This window comes from Tetrao urogallus, assembly GCF_951394365.1.
Source record: "Tetrao urogallus genome assembly, chromosome: 11".
NCBI lineage: Eukaryota > Metazoa > Chordata > Aves > Galliformes > Phasianidae > Tetrao > Tetrao urogallus.
Window position 1 is genome coordinate 13,389,011 of NC_136824.1, and position 18,582 is coordinate 13,407,592.

The following is an 18,582-nucleotide window of genomic DNA, read 5'->3' on the forward strand; positions in this document are numbered from 1 at the left end:
AGTGTATTTTGTTGTCCATATAACATGTAGTTCCCTCCCCAGTTTAAGTTCTTTATGTGAACATGCTCACTGGAAAGTTGCCTATCTAGAATTTTTTGTCTGGTTACAATTCAGTCTTTCGTTTCTTAAGAACATCCATGACACTGGATTACTATTCACTCCCAGCATTTCGGGTAAATCTGGTTTGTAAAGCCCTGTATGAAATAAGAATGTTAGAAGGCGGGTCTATTGGAGAAGGCAACTTGAAAGCAGTGACTTATTTTATTTGAAGAAGAGACAAATGTGTGTGTGCATGCATTTGCGTTCAGCGGTTTTATAGCTAGAACTGTTACTGATGCCCAACAGCAACTTCATCTTGTTAAGATTTGTTTTATAAAGATGTAATGATTCTCAAGAGAGTTTTATGAAAACATGCAGAGTTGGTTTGCATTAATTACGCAATTATGTGCCCAGTGCATATGCTGCAACTTATTTTCTTAAATACATATTGTGTAACACTTTTTATTCCTGAGTGCTGGTCTCCATAAAGAATAGAGAGGGTGGCATCATGTGCTCTTCTGCACTTGCATCATTTTAGGAATTCTTCTGAGGGATCTTTATTGTCACTGTTTTAACTTCAGAATATTCTCTCAATCCGCTTTCACCCCTAAAAAACAAATTGCAGCATCAGCTTAGACCTGGAATTAATTCCTTATTGAGCAGAACCTTATTAAGTGCTTTCTCACTGAGGATATGCCCTACATTTCTGGCATAGGTTTCTATTGTACACTGATTTTGTACAGGTTTCTTTTCATGGCACCTCTTCAGAAAACCCGAGCATGAAGTTAAGTATTAGGTCAAAAGTACAACTGATAGCTCCAGCATTTGTAAGGAGATAGAGAATGACATTAAACCTAGGAATATTCATTGTCCCTTGATGGAACTGTTAGGAGTGAACTGATGTCCTCCATCCTTTCCAGATCCTGAAGGTGTTCAACCACGAAGACTTTCACCACTGGCCAGTAAAATTACTGCTTATAATTGTACCCAAGAAAGAAAAGATCGAAACTGGTCCTTATGGAAAATGAACTGCTCACAACTGTTGATAAAGGTAACTGTGACTCCTAAACCTGTTTTTTTTTTCCCAACGCAATATCCAGCAGCAGAAATCAACATTTGCACTTACTGTGAAAGAGCATTCAGCCTGCTCAGATTTCCACTAGTTAACTAGAAAACCTGTTTTTGCCTCAGCGCAGCATCTTACATACCATGCTACATACTGTCAGAAAGAAGCTAGCCGCCTTCTAGGTCCCAGCCATCTGACACATGGCTCTGTGGGATACGTGTTCTGCTTTGCGTAAGTGATGATTAATGAGTGTTTTTCAACACTGTGTTGTAGGATCTTCCTGTAGCCAGCTCTGGCCTGCCTCATCTATTAGACAACTCTGCTGAGGTTTAGAGTGGCACTGGCGCGGCATCTTGGACATCAGGCCTGCCTCCTCTGAAGTACAGATTTGCATTTTTGCTGCTCATGTATTGAGAGATGGAGAATCTAGTGAAGTGAACAGTTAGAGTTCTAACATGTCTGCTGAATGCTCTGTGCATAAAGCAAACCTCTCCACCTCAAAACCTGTACAGTCCAAGTCCATGAATGGAGGATGTCTTTTCCATGGACTGATATGAAGATTCTTTTGAACAAGCGCTTATAGTAATTTACTTCTTCTAGTTAGAGGAATTACATTTTACACCATTCATGTAGTGATAAGGAGCTTTAAAGGAGGGGAAATATAATGAAATCCCTCCTTTAGACTTTTCTGAGAGTGAAAGAATGTTTTTAGTAGCCTGAAAGTAAACAGAAATCATTTGCATTTTGTATATGCATGCAAGTTCTCTGCTGCTATGCACATATTCTGGTACGTTCTGTGAGAGTGTAAAACAAGTGTAGCACATCTCAAATTTCTGAGTTGATTTTTTTCCCATGTATGATAAAATTCTGTTAATTCAAATGCAGAGACAAAATAAGTCCCACATAACACAGGGTTAGCAAAACATCACAGTGGCACAACTAAAATCTGCTGTAATATTGTATGAGCTTAGCAATGGCACACACACATACGAACATTTTCTTGCCTGTGTTTTGTTGTTCTTCAATTGCTCAACATTATTAATGCTGTAAAATGTATTGCTTAAAGCAGAGATCTAAGAAACCTTGCCATTTTAATAGAAAGCATGCAGATATAAACTGGGGGGTGTGAATTAGAAGGTGATAATCTGATCAGAGATGCTGTGAGGGGAGTTGAATAATTAGTGTAATAAGCAGACTCCATTATGGTCTGCCTCTGAGTTTCTCTGCTGTCCCCTGTTGAGAATACTGGAAACTAGTCTCACCTGCAAGACTTAAAGAATAAATTTAGAGAGGGATTTTTTTCAGTCCAGGGGACCCATGCACTGAGAAAGCGTGCATAGCCACCAGAGATTTCCATGGTGCTTACAAGCAGGAGGGACCTCAGATTCATTAATGCTTGCAGTGATGATATGGGTGAGGCAGAGGGTGGAGTATGGGACTCACAAAATCCAAACACCAAAGCTAGTTGTAGGTTTTCAGAAGAGTTTTCAGAAACCTTGGTGTGAGAGAGATCGCCATTAAAACCATTTATTGTTTGTGCTTAGTATTTTCAAAGCCATGGATGGGAATCAAGTGTACAACTACTGTAAATTTTTTCATGGGAGCTGGGGTTGTGTCTGATTCCCCCCCACCCTCTTCTGAAAAATTCTACAGTGCTAAGACATGAATATTTTGCTTGCACAGTTAACCTCCCTGAAGTCAGTGGGGTCACTCTTGGGTGTCAGGTTACTCATGTGCTCTTCGGAGCTTAGTAGTTTTAGAATATTTTCACAATGATAAGAGTTAGATGAGCTGACATATTTATGCCAGTGTGAGATCACCTCATAACTCATGAATGTGGAGAATAGTACAAATGTGTTATTCAAAGTACTCCCTAATGAGGGAAAATATTTCAGACTACATAAGAGCTTATTTTATAGATCAAGTTGTATACTTCAACAAATTTAGTGTTTTAAAGAGTTTGACCTTTAGTTTTACTGCTAAGCTTGCCTTCGCCATAAGCTATTTTGAAATCTTAGGTGAGACATATCTGGTGCACATGCCTCCTGCAAAGAAATTAATTGAATCCTTTGTATGTGTAACCAGTCTGGAGCTGATGCAATTAACTTCTTTGTGACTGTAATGAGAACTAGAAACTGGTAAGATTTTGAATTAGGGACATGGGACAGTATTTGAGGGTGGAGCTCCATTTCAAAATATTTGGTGCTTAATTCTAAATGGAATAAGAAAGGAAAGAAAGCTTTGTAATGGAAGGTGATTCTTTTTAGGGGGTGTAAACCACATTTGCTTACCCTTCCCTAAGCCTGATTTAACTTAACACTGCTTATAAACGTGAAAAGTTATCTGTCTCTTCAAATTAAATTCCAACACACCTATATTAGTAAAGGAAAAAAATGGCAAGAGAAGAAACAAACGGCAAAACAACCCTGAAACAAGTACACTGCACTATGGAAATAGAATCTTTATGGAAAAGTACTGATTAATATGGATAAGGAAAACCTGTTGGAAAACACAGGTTACAGTTGGAACAAATACAGAGAAATTTCAAGGATCTTTCAGAATAAGAAGAGGCTCCCAGTAACTCGAGTTGCTGTGTCACAATAAATAGATAAATAAATAACTAAAAATCACTTCCAACTGGCAGTGGTTATGAGTCTGTTTTACTATACTCCGATCCTCAGATGGGAATATTTCCTGATCTTAACTTACAAGGAAGGATTTTATTAAGTTGCAGAGCTGAAAACAGTTCAGAAGACAATAGCGTAATACTTACATCTCTCTACCATTGCCAGACATTTTGAAACCTCCAAAAGGACTTTGGGCATTTAAGGCGTTGTAGCAATTTATCCTGTAAGAGGAAGAGGCATTCATTTCAATTGCACTGACAGAGGCATATTTGAACAACTCTGGAGATAGTGAAACCGACAAAGCTAAGGATACTGTACAGCTACTAGTAATAACATACTGGTATCTTGCTGAAAAGAAGTGAGGGACTTACCCCACAAAAGCAATGTTCTACTCAAAAGGAGAGAGGGGTTTAGTTTGTGGGGACTGGAGGAGGGCAGGGAAAACATGGCTTCACTTCACACATGAGCTTCACTAACGAACTGCTTATTAGTCTGCTGACAAACCTCATGCAAGTTTCTAACTCAAAACTATCAGATTTGAATTCATCCTTTTTCCACCTGATTAAGATGTGAGAGAAATAGGTGTCCTTTTGGTTCTTTACTGGAGAAAATACGTGATACTTTATCCCTTCAGCAGAAGACTCACAGGATTCTTCTCCACAGAAAGGACCATTTCTACTCCTGTTTTGTTCTCAGCAGCGCTGTTCAGCAGGGTAAGGGACAGCCATGCTAACAGAAAGCAAGGTGCTTTCCACTTAACAACATTTGACTGCCATGAGCCAAGAGGCAACATCCCCCAACAGCTGTTCTGTATCTTCCGTAGTGATTCACCACTAGGATGGGCTAGATAAACACTTTTCAGACAAAGGGTGCAAAACTGAGGTAACACGATGATAACGAGTCAAACTTTATCTCCAAGAGCAGGAGTGTGATAACTTCTGCCTTACCAGACTGTCCCAGCCTGCATTGCTGAAGAGACTGTCAGGGCCTTGTTTATATCATTTGTAAAGACAGCAGCTACCAGCCCAAAATCAGAATTGTTGGCTCTCTCTATAACTTCATCCAGGGTTTTAAATCTCAATATTTCTTGAACAGGCCCAAAAATCTGCAAGAAAGATTAATCATTAATTTGTAAAACTGCTCACTCAGCGATATTTTATTCCTGTTCTATTCTGCTTTTAAAATGGTCTGTCCTTTCCTGTTTTACTTTCTACAAAGTTTCACAGAAACATTTGTTACCGATAAAAGCTGTCTGTAGAACTACATGAATTTCCCAAAACAGTCTTCCTAGTGAAACACATCAATTTCTTTCTTTATCTCTTTGAAGTCTGAGACTACAGCAAATGACAAAAATTGAGCTGCTTTATCTATACTGATGCTGTCAGTTGTTCTATGCATCAATTCTGAAAAGATTTTATTCTTTGTTGTTGCTGTATAGCAGTAACATTCAGTCTATAGCTTTTGTCTTAAGTTAAAAAAGCAGACAAAATAATGTTTAGAGCATGTTAAAATGATCTTGCCCCCGTGTGTGAATACCTCCTCCTTGGCAATCCGCATGTCATCTGTTACATTGGAAAACACTGTAGGTTCAATGAAGAAGCCCTTTCTTCCTAGCCCTTTACCCCCACATTCAAGTTTTGCTCCTTCAGTAATGCCGCTCTGAATCAGTTCCAAGATCTTGTTGTATTGTTTTTTATCAATCTGAAAGAGAGAAGAAGCTGTTTGACTTGCACTTGACAGTCAACCAGAAATTAGTCTTTTGGGCAAGCAACATTCCAGACAGTAGACTCATGTATATTTTCCCTGTTGGCTTGAGATGCCAAAGATCTACAAATAGCTGCTGACTGCACCGTAATGTGGGGCTGTGTTCTTAAGGATGCGTCTCTGTATGTATATGGCATCCCATATTCTTCCTAAGGAATCTGGTTTGTAAGCACAAACAAAGCAAGGCATTATTTTTTTTTTGGTTCCTAAGTAACTTTTGAAAATTTGATGAGCCTATCTTGTTATTGTGGCAGGTGTATGTATGTCTAATTCTGACCATCTTTTGCTTCTAATTCCCATTTCTCTGGTGGTCTACAAGCACAGTTACTGCTGTAGACAGTTCATGATAATAAGTGCCTGCACAAAGACTTTTGCAGGCTTCTGTCTTATGAATGGTAGCACTGTGTAGTTTGCAAACACGTCTTGGCACCTGAAGACCAGAATCCTGCTGTTAAAACTGGGGGGCAAACTTACTTAAGTTTAGGAAGAGAGTTTTCACTAAATGGCATCTCTGGCCTGGGATTCCAAGTGAATATGCAGTGAATGAACTCTGTCCTGTTAAGAGTTAAATGCTTCCAGGCAGTTTCTGGATTGTAGAGCTGAAGCACTGTTCCTTTACCTGTGGCCCTTGTTCCGTAGTTGGGTCAAAAGGACTCCCCACTACTCTCCTCTTTGCACGTTCTACACTTCTTCTAACAAACTCCTCATAGATTGATTCTTCCACGTAAATCCTTGAGCCTGCAGTGCAGCATTGACCTTGATTGAAGAAGACCCCCTGGTGAGCTTGTTCCACAGCATAGTCCACTACAAAAACAAGATAATGTACACTGCTCTTAAACATCGTAGGCACATCTAATTTTGCACCAATTTCATGTATATTGCATAGTGTCACATCAGAAACAGAAACATCTGATTCTGTGATCTTCTTGGCCTATACAAGTGATGACATGAGGCTTTAAAATTGTAAGTCAGTTAAGGAACAATCAACCCATGATTTCTGTTTCACCTTCTTTAGATGTAAAACCAAGGCATCCAGGATTCAAGCAGGAGAGGCAAATCCAGGCATATTTACACATTCATAGAATCATAGAATGGCCTGGGTTGAAAAGGACCTTAATGATCATCTAATTCAATCCCCTTGCCACAGGCAGGGTTGCCAACCACCAGGCTGCCCCACATCCAGCCTGAAATTCAGAGCTAAATTCTCCCACTGGGTATAAAAGCTGACTAGAAAAGAATCTGGGCCACATGATACTGAATTTATCATTGAAAAGCAATGACTTTCAGCACTGCAATACTTCTGTTATCATCTGTAGCACTTCGGAACACTGTTTAAAGTATAGTCCTTTATGGAGTAAAAAAAGCTTGTTTTACTCTCAGTAAATCTCAACAGAGATGTCTTATTCTGCTTTCAGCACAGTCATGAAAAAAAATTATGTTGGGTGTTCCCTGGACTAAATTCAAGTTTGCCCAGGCAGCTCCATGGAAACTGAAAACAATAGTGGGTAGACCTGATTAACTGATACATCTTTCTCATAGCCAAGTCCGGCACAATGACTAATAACCATTCTTCTCTGACTTTTGTGGATTCTAAATTTTTTTTTTTTTTTTTTTTTTTTAAATGTGCACTGAACTTTGAACAGCTTTGTCATGCTTTCTGCTAACTTTTGTCACGCAGCGTTCCTCAAACAGAACAAACAGCTCCTTTGGAATGGTGAGCAAATTGTCTGCTGCTCTTAAATAATCAGAGCTTTGAAGTTTGAATTTCAGGTCAAGTGCTGGTGGTTGTAATTATGGGAAGGACAGAGAGCTTTAGTATGATATATTGTGGAACTGACAGTCCCGAGGAAGACTTTGCTCTTCTCTGTGCCCTGTTAATCCCCTGTGGCCTGCAACTTCTTACCAAGTCTTCAACCTTATTTGGCAGATACAGCAGGTCACAGATAAACTACAGCTGTGTGGCAGCTAGGAGCATTTTGTCCCTCCCCAGGGAAAAACAGAGCACAGACCTGCTCCCAGCATATACTATTCTACTAAAAGCATTCAGATGATCCAATCTGAGTAAGTAGATTAAGGACAGTTGAGACATGGTGTGAGTTGGAGATGGCTAACTGGGGTAAAGGCTGAAACTTCTGCACCTGGCTCCAGCTGGCAGGAGCCTCTTTGGCCTACCAAGAAGAGTGTGAGTGCAGTTTAGCTGCCTCAGCTTGGGAAAACTTCCCCATGTAGGAAAGACTTCCACTACTGAGAGCTGTCAAAGTTTCTCTAGCCTTTCAGATGTTGGTAACTTCTGAAAATCAATGTGGGACTGTAACCAGCTTTGTAATATATGCTATTCAGAACCATTCTATCCACTTTTTCTCCTTAAATGAAAAGACCAAACCTTAGTCTATTTCTTTGAGTTACAAAGTTAGAAAATGCAGTAAGTGCAGTGTGCCTGCATGACACCTGAAAGGACAGCTCAAAGCAAGGTCATCTTAATGGGGTGACAACTTCAATACCTCATGCTAGTATCTCCTAAATATCAACACTATTAACTATTTCATTGCTGATCATTTCAGCAGAAACTTCCAATCTGTGTTTTTATCCTGTTCTAAACTGCTGTACCTTCTCAGGTGCCAAAAATCCCAGCTGCAGATCATCTAGTTGCCAAGATCTTCAGCTCCCTGCTGACACTGGCAAGGAAGATAATTCAATACACAATTCTTCAATTGTGAAAACGTATAAAATGGAAGTCTCCATCTATAGCTAACAATTAAAACAGCTTAAAAAGGAATCCTGCACTGATTAGCTACTCAAATTAATTCAAAGCCCTCCCTGTGTATATTGGCTTTGAATCTATCACAGACCACCATACTGCAGAGTCTGGAACAAATATGTACGAGACCATGACTGCAATTAACACCATATCTGTTTTTGGTTCTGAACGTTTTTCCACTTCGTTCTCTGCAAATCTCTGGGTACAAATGTTTTCTCTTTATAAAAATATCATAACCCTGGTTGTTTCTATAGTATTGAAAAGTGCAACTAGTTACAGTTGTATTCGTCCGCTTCATTTTGTCTGAAAGATAAGCCTGAAGATGAAGAAAGAAAAGGAAGCCACAGAAACATTTAAGAAAAATGTGGAAGTGCTGACTTACAATCAGCATCTGCAAAAATGATGTTTGGGCTTTTCCCACCCAGCTCCAGTGTAACTCTCTTCAAGTTACTCCTTCCAGCTGCTTCTTGGATCAGCTTCCCAACCTGAAAGGAAATGGAGACAAGTTTTTACAGGCAGTGTAGTCATACAGTTCACTTTAACAGCCAATGCTGGACATCACTGCAACAGAGCCTGAAGTATTCCAGCAAGTTCTTCAGTCTAAATAGATTCTCACCATCAGTGGACAGCATTACAGTTTTCTTGTTCTAGAACTGGAGAGGGGACAAGGCAAAGCACAAGGTGTTTGTACCTTTCATCCTTTCGTACTTTTGCTAAAATGGCTTAGAGTTTATCTTAGGGTACTTTAGGAGTGTTGAGTTAAATATCTGAAACTGACATAGCTAGAATTATTTCCATCAAAACTACTGCCATGTTCACAAGATTTTACACCTATTGCCAAGAGGATTGCTTATACAATTTTTAGTTTAATGCAGAACAAAATAGATCTGATAACAGAGTATGTATTAAGTCTTTACTAAGCATATTACTATTCATCAGTAATAACTGTTATCACACTTTTTTATGCAGTCCAGGGGTTAGCTATCCAAAGTGATGATTGCTATTAGAATTTATTTCACTCCTATTACTTGTAAAATGCTAGCCAAACTGTTTGTAGGAGTGTATTTGTTCTCTAAATTCAGTTTTCAGCACCACAAGTCTCAAATAATTTGACAGCGAAATCACAACCGAAATTCTAAGGAAATCATCAGCCTTCTCTGCAGCACACCAAGCAGGACAAGAAGTTAGAAATGCACCATCCCAGATCTGACCCTCAGCTGCACCACAGATAATCTTAATATGGGTTGAGGAGGTCAAAAGCACCTTCAAATATTTTGGTAGATTGTTGGGTCAGCTGGAGCAGAATGCAGCCCTGTGAGAAAATGAGCAACATCAAGTTGCAGATCTCACTAAGGAACACAAGGACTGATAAATGGAGTAGCAGTCTGACAGCTACATGCTTGATGTGTTGTGTGTACCCCGTACAGAGGGCAGCACAGTTGGAAAGGCAGCAGTGCGTCCTGGATTAATCAATCAAAAATAGATCGCGTTCTATAGTCACATTGCATTCTATAGTCACATTGTAACTGGGCCTATTTTGTAGCTAATAAAATGTCACAGGTATCCCCCAGTAATGCATGGGCATTAAGTGCCTCTTTACTGTTCAGAAGCTTGAGAAGTGATTTCTCTCAACTGCAACATGTTTTAAGGTGTATAATCAAAGAATACTAGGGTGTTATAATCACAAAATTAGAGTTAGGCAAAGCAGACTATAATAACAAAAGAGACTAAATAGAAGGCTTACCCCTATCCCAGGCTCACTCACAAAACTCCAGCAAAGCAGATCTCCAGCAGAGATCCTTCTCCCCTGGCAGGCAGCTCTTAAATAGGTCTAGGAGAGATGCAGCCAGGCTCCACCCCTTCTGACAGCACAGGTGAAGGCAATTCACCTGTGCTGCTCTGGCTGACTCATGGCTCGCCTCAGGTGGTCAATCAGAGGTTCAGGCCGTGACCCAGCAGTTCCCATACATAAGGTCATGTGGAGAGTCAAATGTGATGTGAGTCTGCAGTGGAGCTTCTTTCTCCACCTGGTACTCCTGTCTCTATCTAATTGGATTTCTCACTTTTCCATTTCTAAAGCCAGGTGAGTAGGATTGCCAGCAGTAAGAAGCTAATGTTTGAGAAGCTAAGCCTCCTATAGAACTGAGGTCTGTCTGCTGTAGAAAGGTAGGTCAGTGCAAGAGTAATTAGAAATCAAATGAAGCAGAACCCAGGGCCTCCACAGAAGACAAACAAAAAATAGACACAAAAACCCATCAAACAAACACCAAAACACCCAACTAACCAAATGAAAAAAGACACATAAAGCAAAAACGCTGCAGGGTAATGAAGGAGTTGTCAGCCATTTCAAGTACCTTTGTGATTAACTGTTTATCTAGTGATACCACAATTGTGTGTAACTGACAGTTTAAAAAAGAAATATAGAAATTATTTGTATATAATGGTATATATAAAATATACCATTACTTTCTTTATCCCTATATTGATGGAGTGTTGACGTCATCATGAAATTCCTTGTATATCCCCTTAATTGGAACTGATTTTATTGTTGTGTTTGACTGACAGCCAGAACTGAACATGAAAAAAAAGGATCCTTTCTGCCCTCCCCCCCACTGCACATATTGAGCACGTCATCTGCAAATTCCAGCTTCTCAAACTCTGCTGAAAATGTACACTGGAAACTAGTGAGAGTGCTGTGTTTACAGCCAGTGCCAGCTAATGCCATTCACACCCTCACTACCTTGAACCTCCCTCTCTCAGATAACAACAGTCACCTATTTCCCCTCAAAAATCCACGAAGAGCAGAGCAGACCAAAGCAATCAGAGCTAGGTGTTCAGCCCAGCATCCCTCCTCCTTCCAGTGCACCACTTAAATGTCAAAACTGTTCTGTCCACATAAATACGGACTTTTGAAGAACTGTACACTAACAAGTGATTTGCAAACATGCAAGTCCAAATATCACCAGTGGCAAATAGAGGCAACAGTGTTAATTTCAAAAGCTGTTGTTCAGAGTATTATTAATAAAGGGAGGTTAATGTCAAGTTTCCAAATAGAAGCTCAACAGCTCCACTATATCAGAAATCAGTGTAGACATCAGGTTGGTACGGCTCACGCTGCTCAGCATTTTTGTTCACTGTGCTTCTATTGTACCCTGTGTACACAGGTTGAAAAAAGTCTTAGGGAGGGCACCAGAGCTGTGATTATTTAGTGACAAAGACTGCCTTTTGTAACTGACCTTCTCTATAAAGAGAAAGACAGCATGAAAGGGATAAGTGATAGTGTTCCAATCTGCATGGTCTTTCAATACATGCTTCCTGCAGTGTCTCTCAGCTCTATCTGTGAGCTCCCAATAGGCAGTATAGCCTTGCAAAGGAACACTGGAAGAGAGGACTCTCCCACAGATAATGGAGCTGTGTGGTTATCCAGCAGGAATGTTGGCAGAGAAAACTGTGACTCCCCATCTTTGTTTTGAATAGGCTTCAAGATTGATATCAGAAGTATCCCTGGATAGCTTGTGAAGTACCATAACCTTGAAAGCTGCGTGGAGGGTGAGGCATATGTAATTTGGCCCATCTAAAGAAAACAATTTGTTACTCAGAACAACAACAACAAGAAAGATGATTAAAGAAACATTTTGGAGCACTCCTGTGTAAAACACCTTCTTGAAGAATTGTTTCTGAACTGTGAACTGCATGATGTTAGGTATTGAGAGTGTACTGAGACATACAGCATTTGGTTGTTGCTTCTTTCTATGCTCAGTGTCTCCTTCAAGAGGATGCTCATGCAGTCATTTTAAACACTTCTCTGCAGAAATCCAAAGAAGTCTATTGATGTTTTCTTCATTTTCTGTTTTGAGACAGAAAACAGCATCTCAGTGGTATAGGTGTTTTTGCCTGTTAAAGCAGTGGAAGTCTTACAAGTCAAAAGCAAACCTTTAAGGTTTTGTCAGAACCTCTAGCTTCACCTCTGCTCTGAGCCTCCCCTGTTAAGATATTAGAGAACACCTGAATCAAAGGGAATCTAGCTGAACAACAGATAGATAACTTTCTTGCATGCTGCAAGATAAGACTGTGAAGGTAAGAATGTACAGGAATCTCTGCAAACTAAAATATTCCATTAACAGTGAAAATGGATGGAAGAAATATACCTCATCAGTTAGTTACTTCAGCATCCTAAGCAACTGGTCTGCTGATCTTTGCTGTTATAGCTTTCCAGGGATACTGGGAGAACATCTGAAGAATCTAACTGTTGTAAGTTACAAGAGATTAATGAAGTCCTAGGGAGATGGTACTTATGCATCACCCCATTTGTTTCAGTTTTAAGAAGCAGTTTTTGTAGGCAGCCGTCATCCAAGGACAGTTCCCTAAGTTCTTCCAAAATCACCGAAGAAGGAAAAAGGAGAGGACTTCCTTTCATTCAGGAAGCTCAACCTTTCCAAGATACAATCAAAATGGAGGAGCCGGAGCAAGAATGAATAATAATGTAGCATCTTTACATTTTTCTCATTTCAAACAAGGCATGTCTGTAGTTCTATAAGCTCACAGACTTCTCAGAAGAGGACAAATCACCTTTAGGATTCTTGTTGTTAAAAGCCGAAAATTTCAGGATGTAATTCTTCATGATGTCCAGAACCAGCATGACATTGTATGATCCAGGACAGCTTACACAACTTGTGCAGTAGGTAGACATTCTGTCTACATCATGCATTGTGACATTCATCTCACTTCGGAAATGAAAGGAGATTCCTGCTGAGTAAATTAGAATCAGTGGTAATACAGCTGTTAGCTACAAACATTTGTTTGGCATGAATCAATCTCAACTCTCCTGTAGTTTGCTTTGATGGTCTCTCTTGTATCTTGTTGACTAACGATGAGATCATTCTTTGTTAACCTAAGTGCATAAAGAAAACATTCTGCCAAGCAAAATGCAGGCTCTTTTTTTTTAATGTTGTTTATAGGCCTTTTGTTTACAGAGTCATCCAGAACAATTTATTGTGTATTTATTTGGGTTACTTTACAGAAGTGCATGAACACAGACCTAAATCCTATCTTTAATCTGTCTGCCTTTTAACGGGTGGTAGTTTGAACAAAGTGGAAACCAGCCACTTAAGATAAACTTCTAGTTGGCAAAGGCTTCAAATGTTTTGTGTGCTATCTGTGATTCTCATCTTGAGAGCATTTAACAACTGGAGAGAATTGCAAGCATCTCTGATTTGGAGGTAACACATTTGTTTCTGAACAGAAGTTATTAGAACTCATTAAGCTTTTGCAACAATTTTTTTCTTTTAATCCAGCCAGTTCCTTAAATTTTTTTGGTTTTTTTTTGTTTTGTTGTTGTTTTTCCAGCTGCACAGCTTCTTAAACTTCATAATAATCTGTAATCTTAGGCCTCAAACAGATTATTCCTAACTCTTCCATGTGCCTCAGGAATTTATAGGTACCCAGATTCTGTTCAAATGGAGCACACACGTACAGGAATGGCCAGACAGCTCACAGCAGTCAAACTGAGACTCTGTATTCACAGTCCTGAGTGGAAATAAAGGTATATGAAGAATAAAGCAGCATCTGAAAATGTATTCTCCCCAATACTTGTTGGTCTTTTCCCTTTTGCTACTTAGCAAAATGTCTTTCGTACAAGAATGTAGGAGAAAAATGAAGAACATCTTTGCATTTGTTAACATGTGTAAAAACTGTCCTCTCATCAGCAGCTGTCTGGAAATAAGTTCTGCTGCTTCATTTAAATCTAAGGAAATAGAAGAGACCTATGTAACTTCTCCTGTACGTCTGAGCCCTGCAGCCCAAGAGCAGACATCCAGAGTTTGAATCTATTCTGAAGCTCAGAAAATGAAAAAGACTTAAGTAAATTGTTGCTAGTAAGTCCTGCAAAAGAATTACATTTTTAGAGGAACTTTAAAGGGCAGGCATTGAGGAATAGATGGAACAGTGAAGAAGTTGAAGCAGAGAGGGTCAGAGGAAAATGGATAGGCATGTACAGTGAATAACAGGGATAGTATAGGAGATGGCTGAGCTTTGCAGAACCACCTACGAGGTCCTGGCAGGCAAGAATTTCACCCTACAACTAAGGACTAGGAAGATCAATGAGACGTACAGCAAGAGGCAATGTGATGCTAAATTGTGTATGATCTTTCAAGGAAAGGTAAGAAAGGAATGAAAGCCAGTGTTGACACTGTCAGACTGGCTGGAATAAAGATTGTTTCTGAGAGTTTTATTTTCATGTGATTGTGGAAGATGAGGAAAAAAACATGCCAGTGACTCCTAAGATTGCCATAATTAAGGAGTCTCATGGATCAGCCCTGGTTTGCTACAACATCCCAGTAAAAATAAATGCTTCTGTTAAAAAGCTGCAGATGAGTATGAATCAAAGCAAGCAGAGAAGCCAAGAAAGCTGTTGAAATTTAAGGAGACACAATATTTTTATGCTTACTTTCTTACTCAGTATGATTTTCTTTTTTTCAATGCACCAGCTGTTGAAGTGAAATTCATAGCTGACTGGGTTGGGGGCCTGCAGAACCCTCCTAATGAGCTGTGGAGCGATGCACCACGGGATACAGAGAGGAAGTGATCCATGGGGGGTATTTCACAGGAAAGAGTCTAAGGTAAGAAAGACGTGGAAGACTACTGTTCTGATGTGCATAAGCTAACCCATAAAAGGGAGTGCAAGGAGGAAAGAAAGAAGTGGAATCAAGCAGTGATGAAACCACAGGAAAACAGGTCTTTTCAGATAACTATTTTTCACCTACTATTTGAGGAAAAGTGAATGAAAAGCAAATAGTAATACTTAATTTTGAAAGTGTTAAAGAACCTGAGAAAAGAAATAGAGACTGGGAGCTCCGTCCAAACATAACTTTTCTTCTCCTAGTCAGAGTTAGTTTTCTCCCCAGACTTACTGATCCCCTTTAGAAGCAAACAGTTTCCATCAGTGTTGGAAACACACACTCTAAATTCATACAGTTCAAAATCTGTGAAACTTTTGGTTCCTTCTTACAATAATATGAAGGCAAATCTTGAAGAGGTTGCAAGGATGGCCACTGGTAGCTATTAATTACAATTGTCCACATATACTTTCAGGCTCAGGAAGTATTTAAATTACTGATTACCAAAGGTTATGAGGGAAAAGCATCACTCTACACATGCTTTGTTCTTCTGTAAGCAGTCTGTTCCTGGTTATGTTCTGAGATAAGGTACTAGGCTGGACGGGTCTTTGGTGTGGCTGTGTCAGGCTTTATGGAGATAAGGTCATGAACTTGGCCTTCTTGCTGTTATTTCTTTTGTATGTGGGTTGGAATCAATACATCTTGTAAAACATTAGCATTAATATTATTTGTAGGAAGAGCAGCCTTTAAATAAACTCCTCAGGACAGGATGATGTTCTTTACAGGCAAATGGTGAGTTTTCAGTAGTCACAAACACATACTTCAAAGGTAAAGCATTTATATATTTTTTTGAAAGAACTCTATGGTAAACTCGAGAAAAAAAACCCTGCTTCAGACATCTAAACTTGAAGATCTTCAGTACTGTACTGATAGATTTTCCTATTAATCCTCTCATGTTGAAAGTACAAACTGCCTTAACTAGCATCCAGACAAAAGGGGGAAATAGAAGTTAGTATCATTCTATTTACATATCTGATGGCTATCAGAAGTCCTCATCACTGTAAAGTACTATTGACATACTTCAGAAAATACCAGAGACATAAAATATTTGCATTCTTATTTCATTAGAAATTGAAAACTACCTTGGAGAAGTCACACGCTCAACAGCTCACATCAGAGCATTGTTTTTGAATTGTACAATGTTGACTTGCTGTTACAAAAATTCAGTGTTACAGGAAATCAGAAACAATATGGTATAGTTTACACTAACTCTGCATTAAAATGTTCCATCTGTTCTTGCTTTTGGTTCTTAGAGAATGGCTTTTTCATCTCTGTAATGCTTTTCACTTCCTATTAGTAAGGCTTTTAAAGGTAGGCACTGAGTTAGTATAAAACCCACAGCTTTCGAGTTTAAACGCCTATTAAAACTAAAGCTGTCTGGAACTACAATAAAAATTTATTTTGGCTACAAAAGACAACTTTGAAACCTAACCCATCTGTATTTTTCCTCCTCCAAACAGAGCAACATCCTGTATCATAGAATATTTAACTTAAACAGAGACCGCATATCTTTATGAAAACAATTGTTTCAACTTAATTTATGGGGGGTAATCAGCTCATATTAAGGTTTTCAGTACTCCAGGATGCTAATATAAATTGGTTACAGAACATGTAATAACTACAGTAATTCCTCCAAATCATCTGAAATCTGCTGTTGCCATTGACTTAGTGTATAACCTGCCTATGTTGTAATGTAAAGTTGCCATAAAAATTCAAGTGCAGCGGCTCACAGTAGTTTCAAGTTAACTGTCTGTGCAAATCAGGCATACAGCCAAAATTACATTTTTACTGATAGTCTGCATTCATGTGCATTGATTTCCAAACAATTACAGGATATTTCCACTAAAATTATTTATTTGTAGGAGTTGATCTAGTCTTTGCAAGCCCTGGGCACACCAGGGAGACATGCCCATGTATCTAGTAGGACTTTTTGATCGTTTTATTGACTCACTGTGAAGTGCAGCATACAGCCTGCAACTGCCATGAGTGGGAGTCAAACATATCAAAGAGAGACTGGATCCCTGGGGTTGAGCTCCCTCCATAGAATAGTTTTGACAGATTTTGCATTGAAAAGGGCCTGTTTTTAGCACCCTCTAAATATAACCAGCCCTGAAACTCCCACAGAGATTCCTTTCTGTCTGCCTTCAGAGGATGAGATAAGGCTCCCTCTCCTGTGACTTCAGTCTGGAGTACCTCTATCATCCCCCCCAACCCTGATAACAGCTGGCTTTGCACATATTTGAGAGCAAGGCATGATCTAAGCTGAGGGATTCGTTTCTCCTTCTGTAGATTACAACTTTCTTCATCTCAACTTCCTTTCTAACATGTGCATCTTAGAATCAGTGCAAGACATTTTGGCATCCAGGAGGCAACTGGCTCCCTTCAGTTTTTTCCCCATCATTTTGGGAATAGACATCTTGGACAATTTCCTTTTACCCCACAATCCTTCCTTTTTAGACCATTCAAGTATATTTGAATGTAGCATCAAAGCTGAAGTGTATTTGCCCATTTGCCCTCTTCCTCTCCCCGTTTCCCCACGTATGCCAAGATACACAAACTGTGGATGCTAAAGCAGAATTTATGTATGTTGTGATATACACTGGATGTTCTGCTTACTTGCATGTGATTCACATCCTCATAAGCCCACAGGAAATCCCAGCAATGTTTTTGTAGCCGTATCTCCTGTGCTGAGGTGCTGGGCACAGCAGGGGCTGGAGGAAAAGAGCCATTTCTGCTTTGGATATACTGCAGTATATAAGCTTGGCTGAGAAGGACCAACCAATATTATTAAAATGTATCTCTTTTACTTAGTGACTGTGAAAAATGCAATGCAAGGACTTAATTCACATTTTATAGTAGCATACCTGTGAACACTCTTACCTCAGTGGATCCAGTAAATGCAATTTTATCAATGCCCACATGAGATGCTATTGCTGCACCAACAATTGGACCAAACCCTGGCAAAATATTGACAACTCCTGGTGGAAAGCCAGCCTACCAAAATAGGAACAGATGAAGGGAAGTGAGATTTATGAAACCTGACGGAGCATGTTAAACCAGGCATGTGCCAGTAGTTCCTTCTTCATAAGGAGAGACACAGAGACATTATTCCTGTCAATTATTCTTACCTCCTTGATGAGGGCTCCCATATAGAGAGCGCTGAGTGGTGTTTGTTCTGCTGGTTTAATAACTACTGTATTGCCACAGCACAGAGCTGGAGCAATCTTCCATGCAAACATCAGCAGGGGGAAGTTCCACTGTAGGAAAAAATAAAAGTTGATGGAAAAATACTGCAGCGGTGTTTTGTTTTCAAGATGTCAAGCTGCTACCTCACTTATTTCTCAGGCCTATCCTCAACATAAATCTTTCCCAGCACAAAGCAAGGATTTTTTTAATTACTGCCATTAAGAAAGTGGCAACAGTGACCTTCTAGTTCTTTCTCTTCAATTCAAAGAAATACGAGCCCCACATGCAGTCTTCACAGAAGAATCCTCTGTTATCTGTTCACTTTTTTATACACTGCTTTTTATTTCATTTACTTTTTTGCAGTTGGCATTTTTAATTCCTCACAACAAATGTTCTTGTATATATCCTAAGACATAAGATGTATATTCAACTTATGCAATCACTAAATGATGGAATTGCAATAAAATA

The 18,582-nt window shown here is 39.4% G+C and overlaps 1 protein-coding gene across 2 annotated transcripts in view; it reads right to left on the bottom strand.

The window, feature by feature from the left end:
* Nucleotides 1-573: 573 nt before the first annotated feature.
* The window catches only part of ALDH1A2 (aldehyde dehydrogenase 1 family member A2), a gene marked incomplete at both ends in the record, with an annotated part of 52,695 nt that continues 34,686 nt past the window's right edge, over nucleotides 574-18,582 (bottom strand). The window contains 8 exons of one of the 2 annotated variants that reach the window (XM_079540624.1): nucleotides 574-646; nucleotides 3,879-3,953; nucleotides 4,680-4,837; nucleotides 5,269-5,433; nucleotides 6,116-6,300; nucleotides 8,637-8,739; nucleotides 17,809-17,922; nucleotides 18,057-18,185. In XM_079540624.1, the coding sequence (XP_079396750.1) occupies nucleotides 574-646; nucleotides 3,879-3,953; nucleotides 4,680-4,837; nucleotides 5,269-5,433; nucleotides 6,116-6,300; nucleotides 8,637-8,739; nucleotides 17,809-17,922; nucleotides 18,057-18,185 (1,002 nt within the window). The remainder of the gene's footprint in view (nucleotides 647-3,878; nucleotides 3,954-4,679; nucleotides 4,838-5,268; nucleotides 5,434-6,115; nucleotides 6,301-8,636; nucleotides 8,740-17,808; nucleotides 17,923-18,056; nucleotides 18,186-18,582) is intronic. The other variant, XM_079540625.1, reaches the window with a different exon arrangement.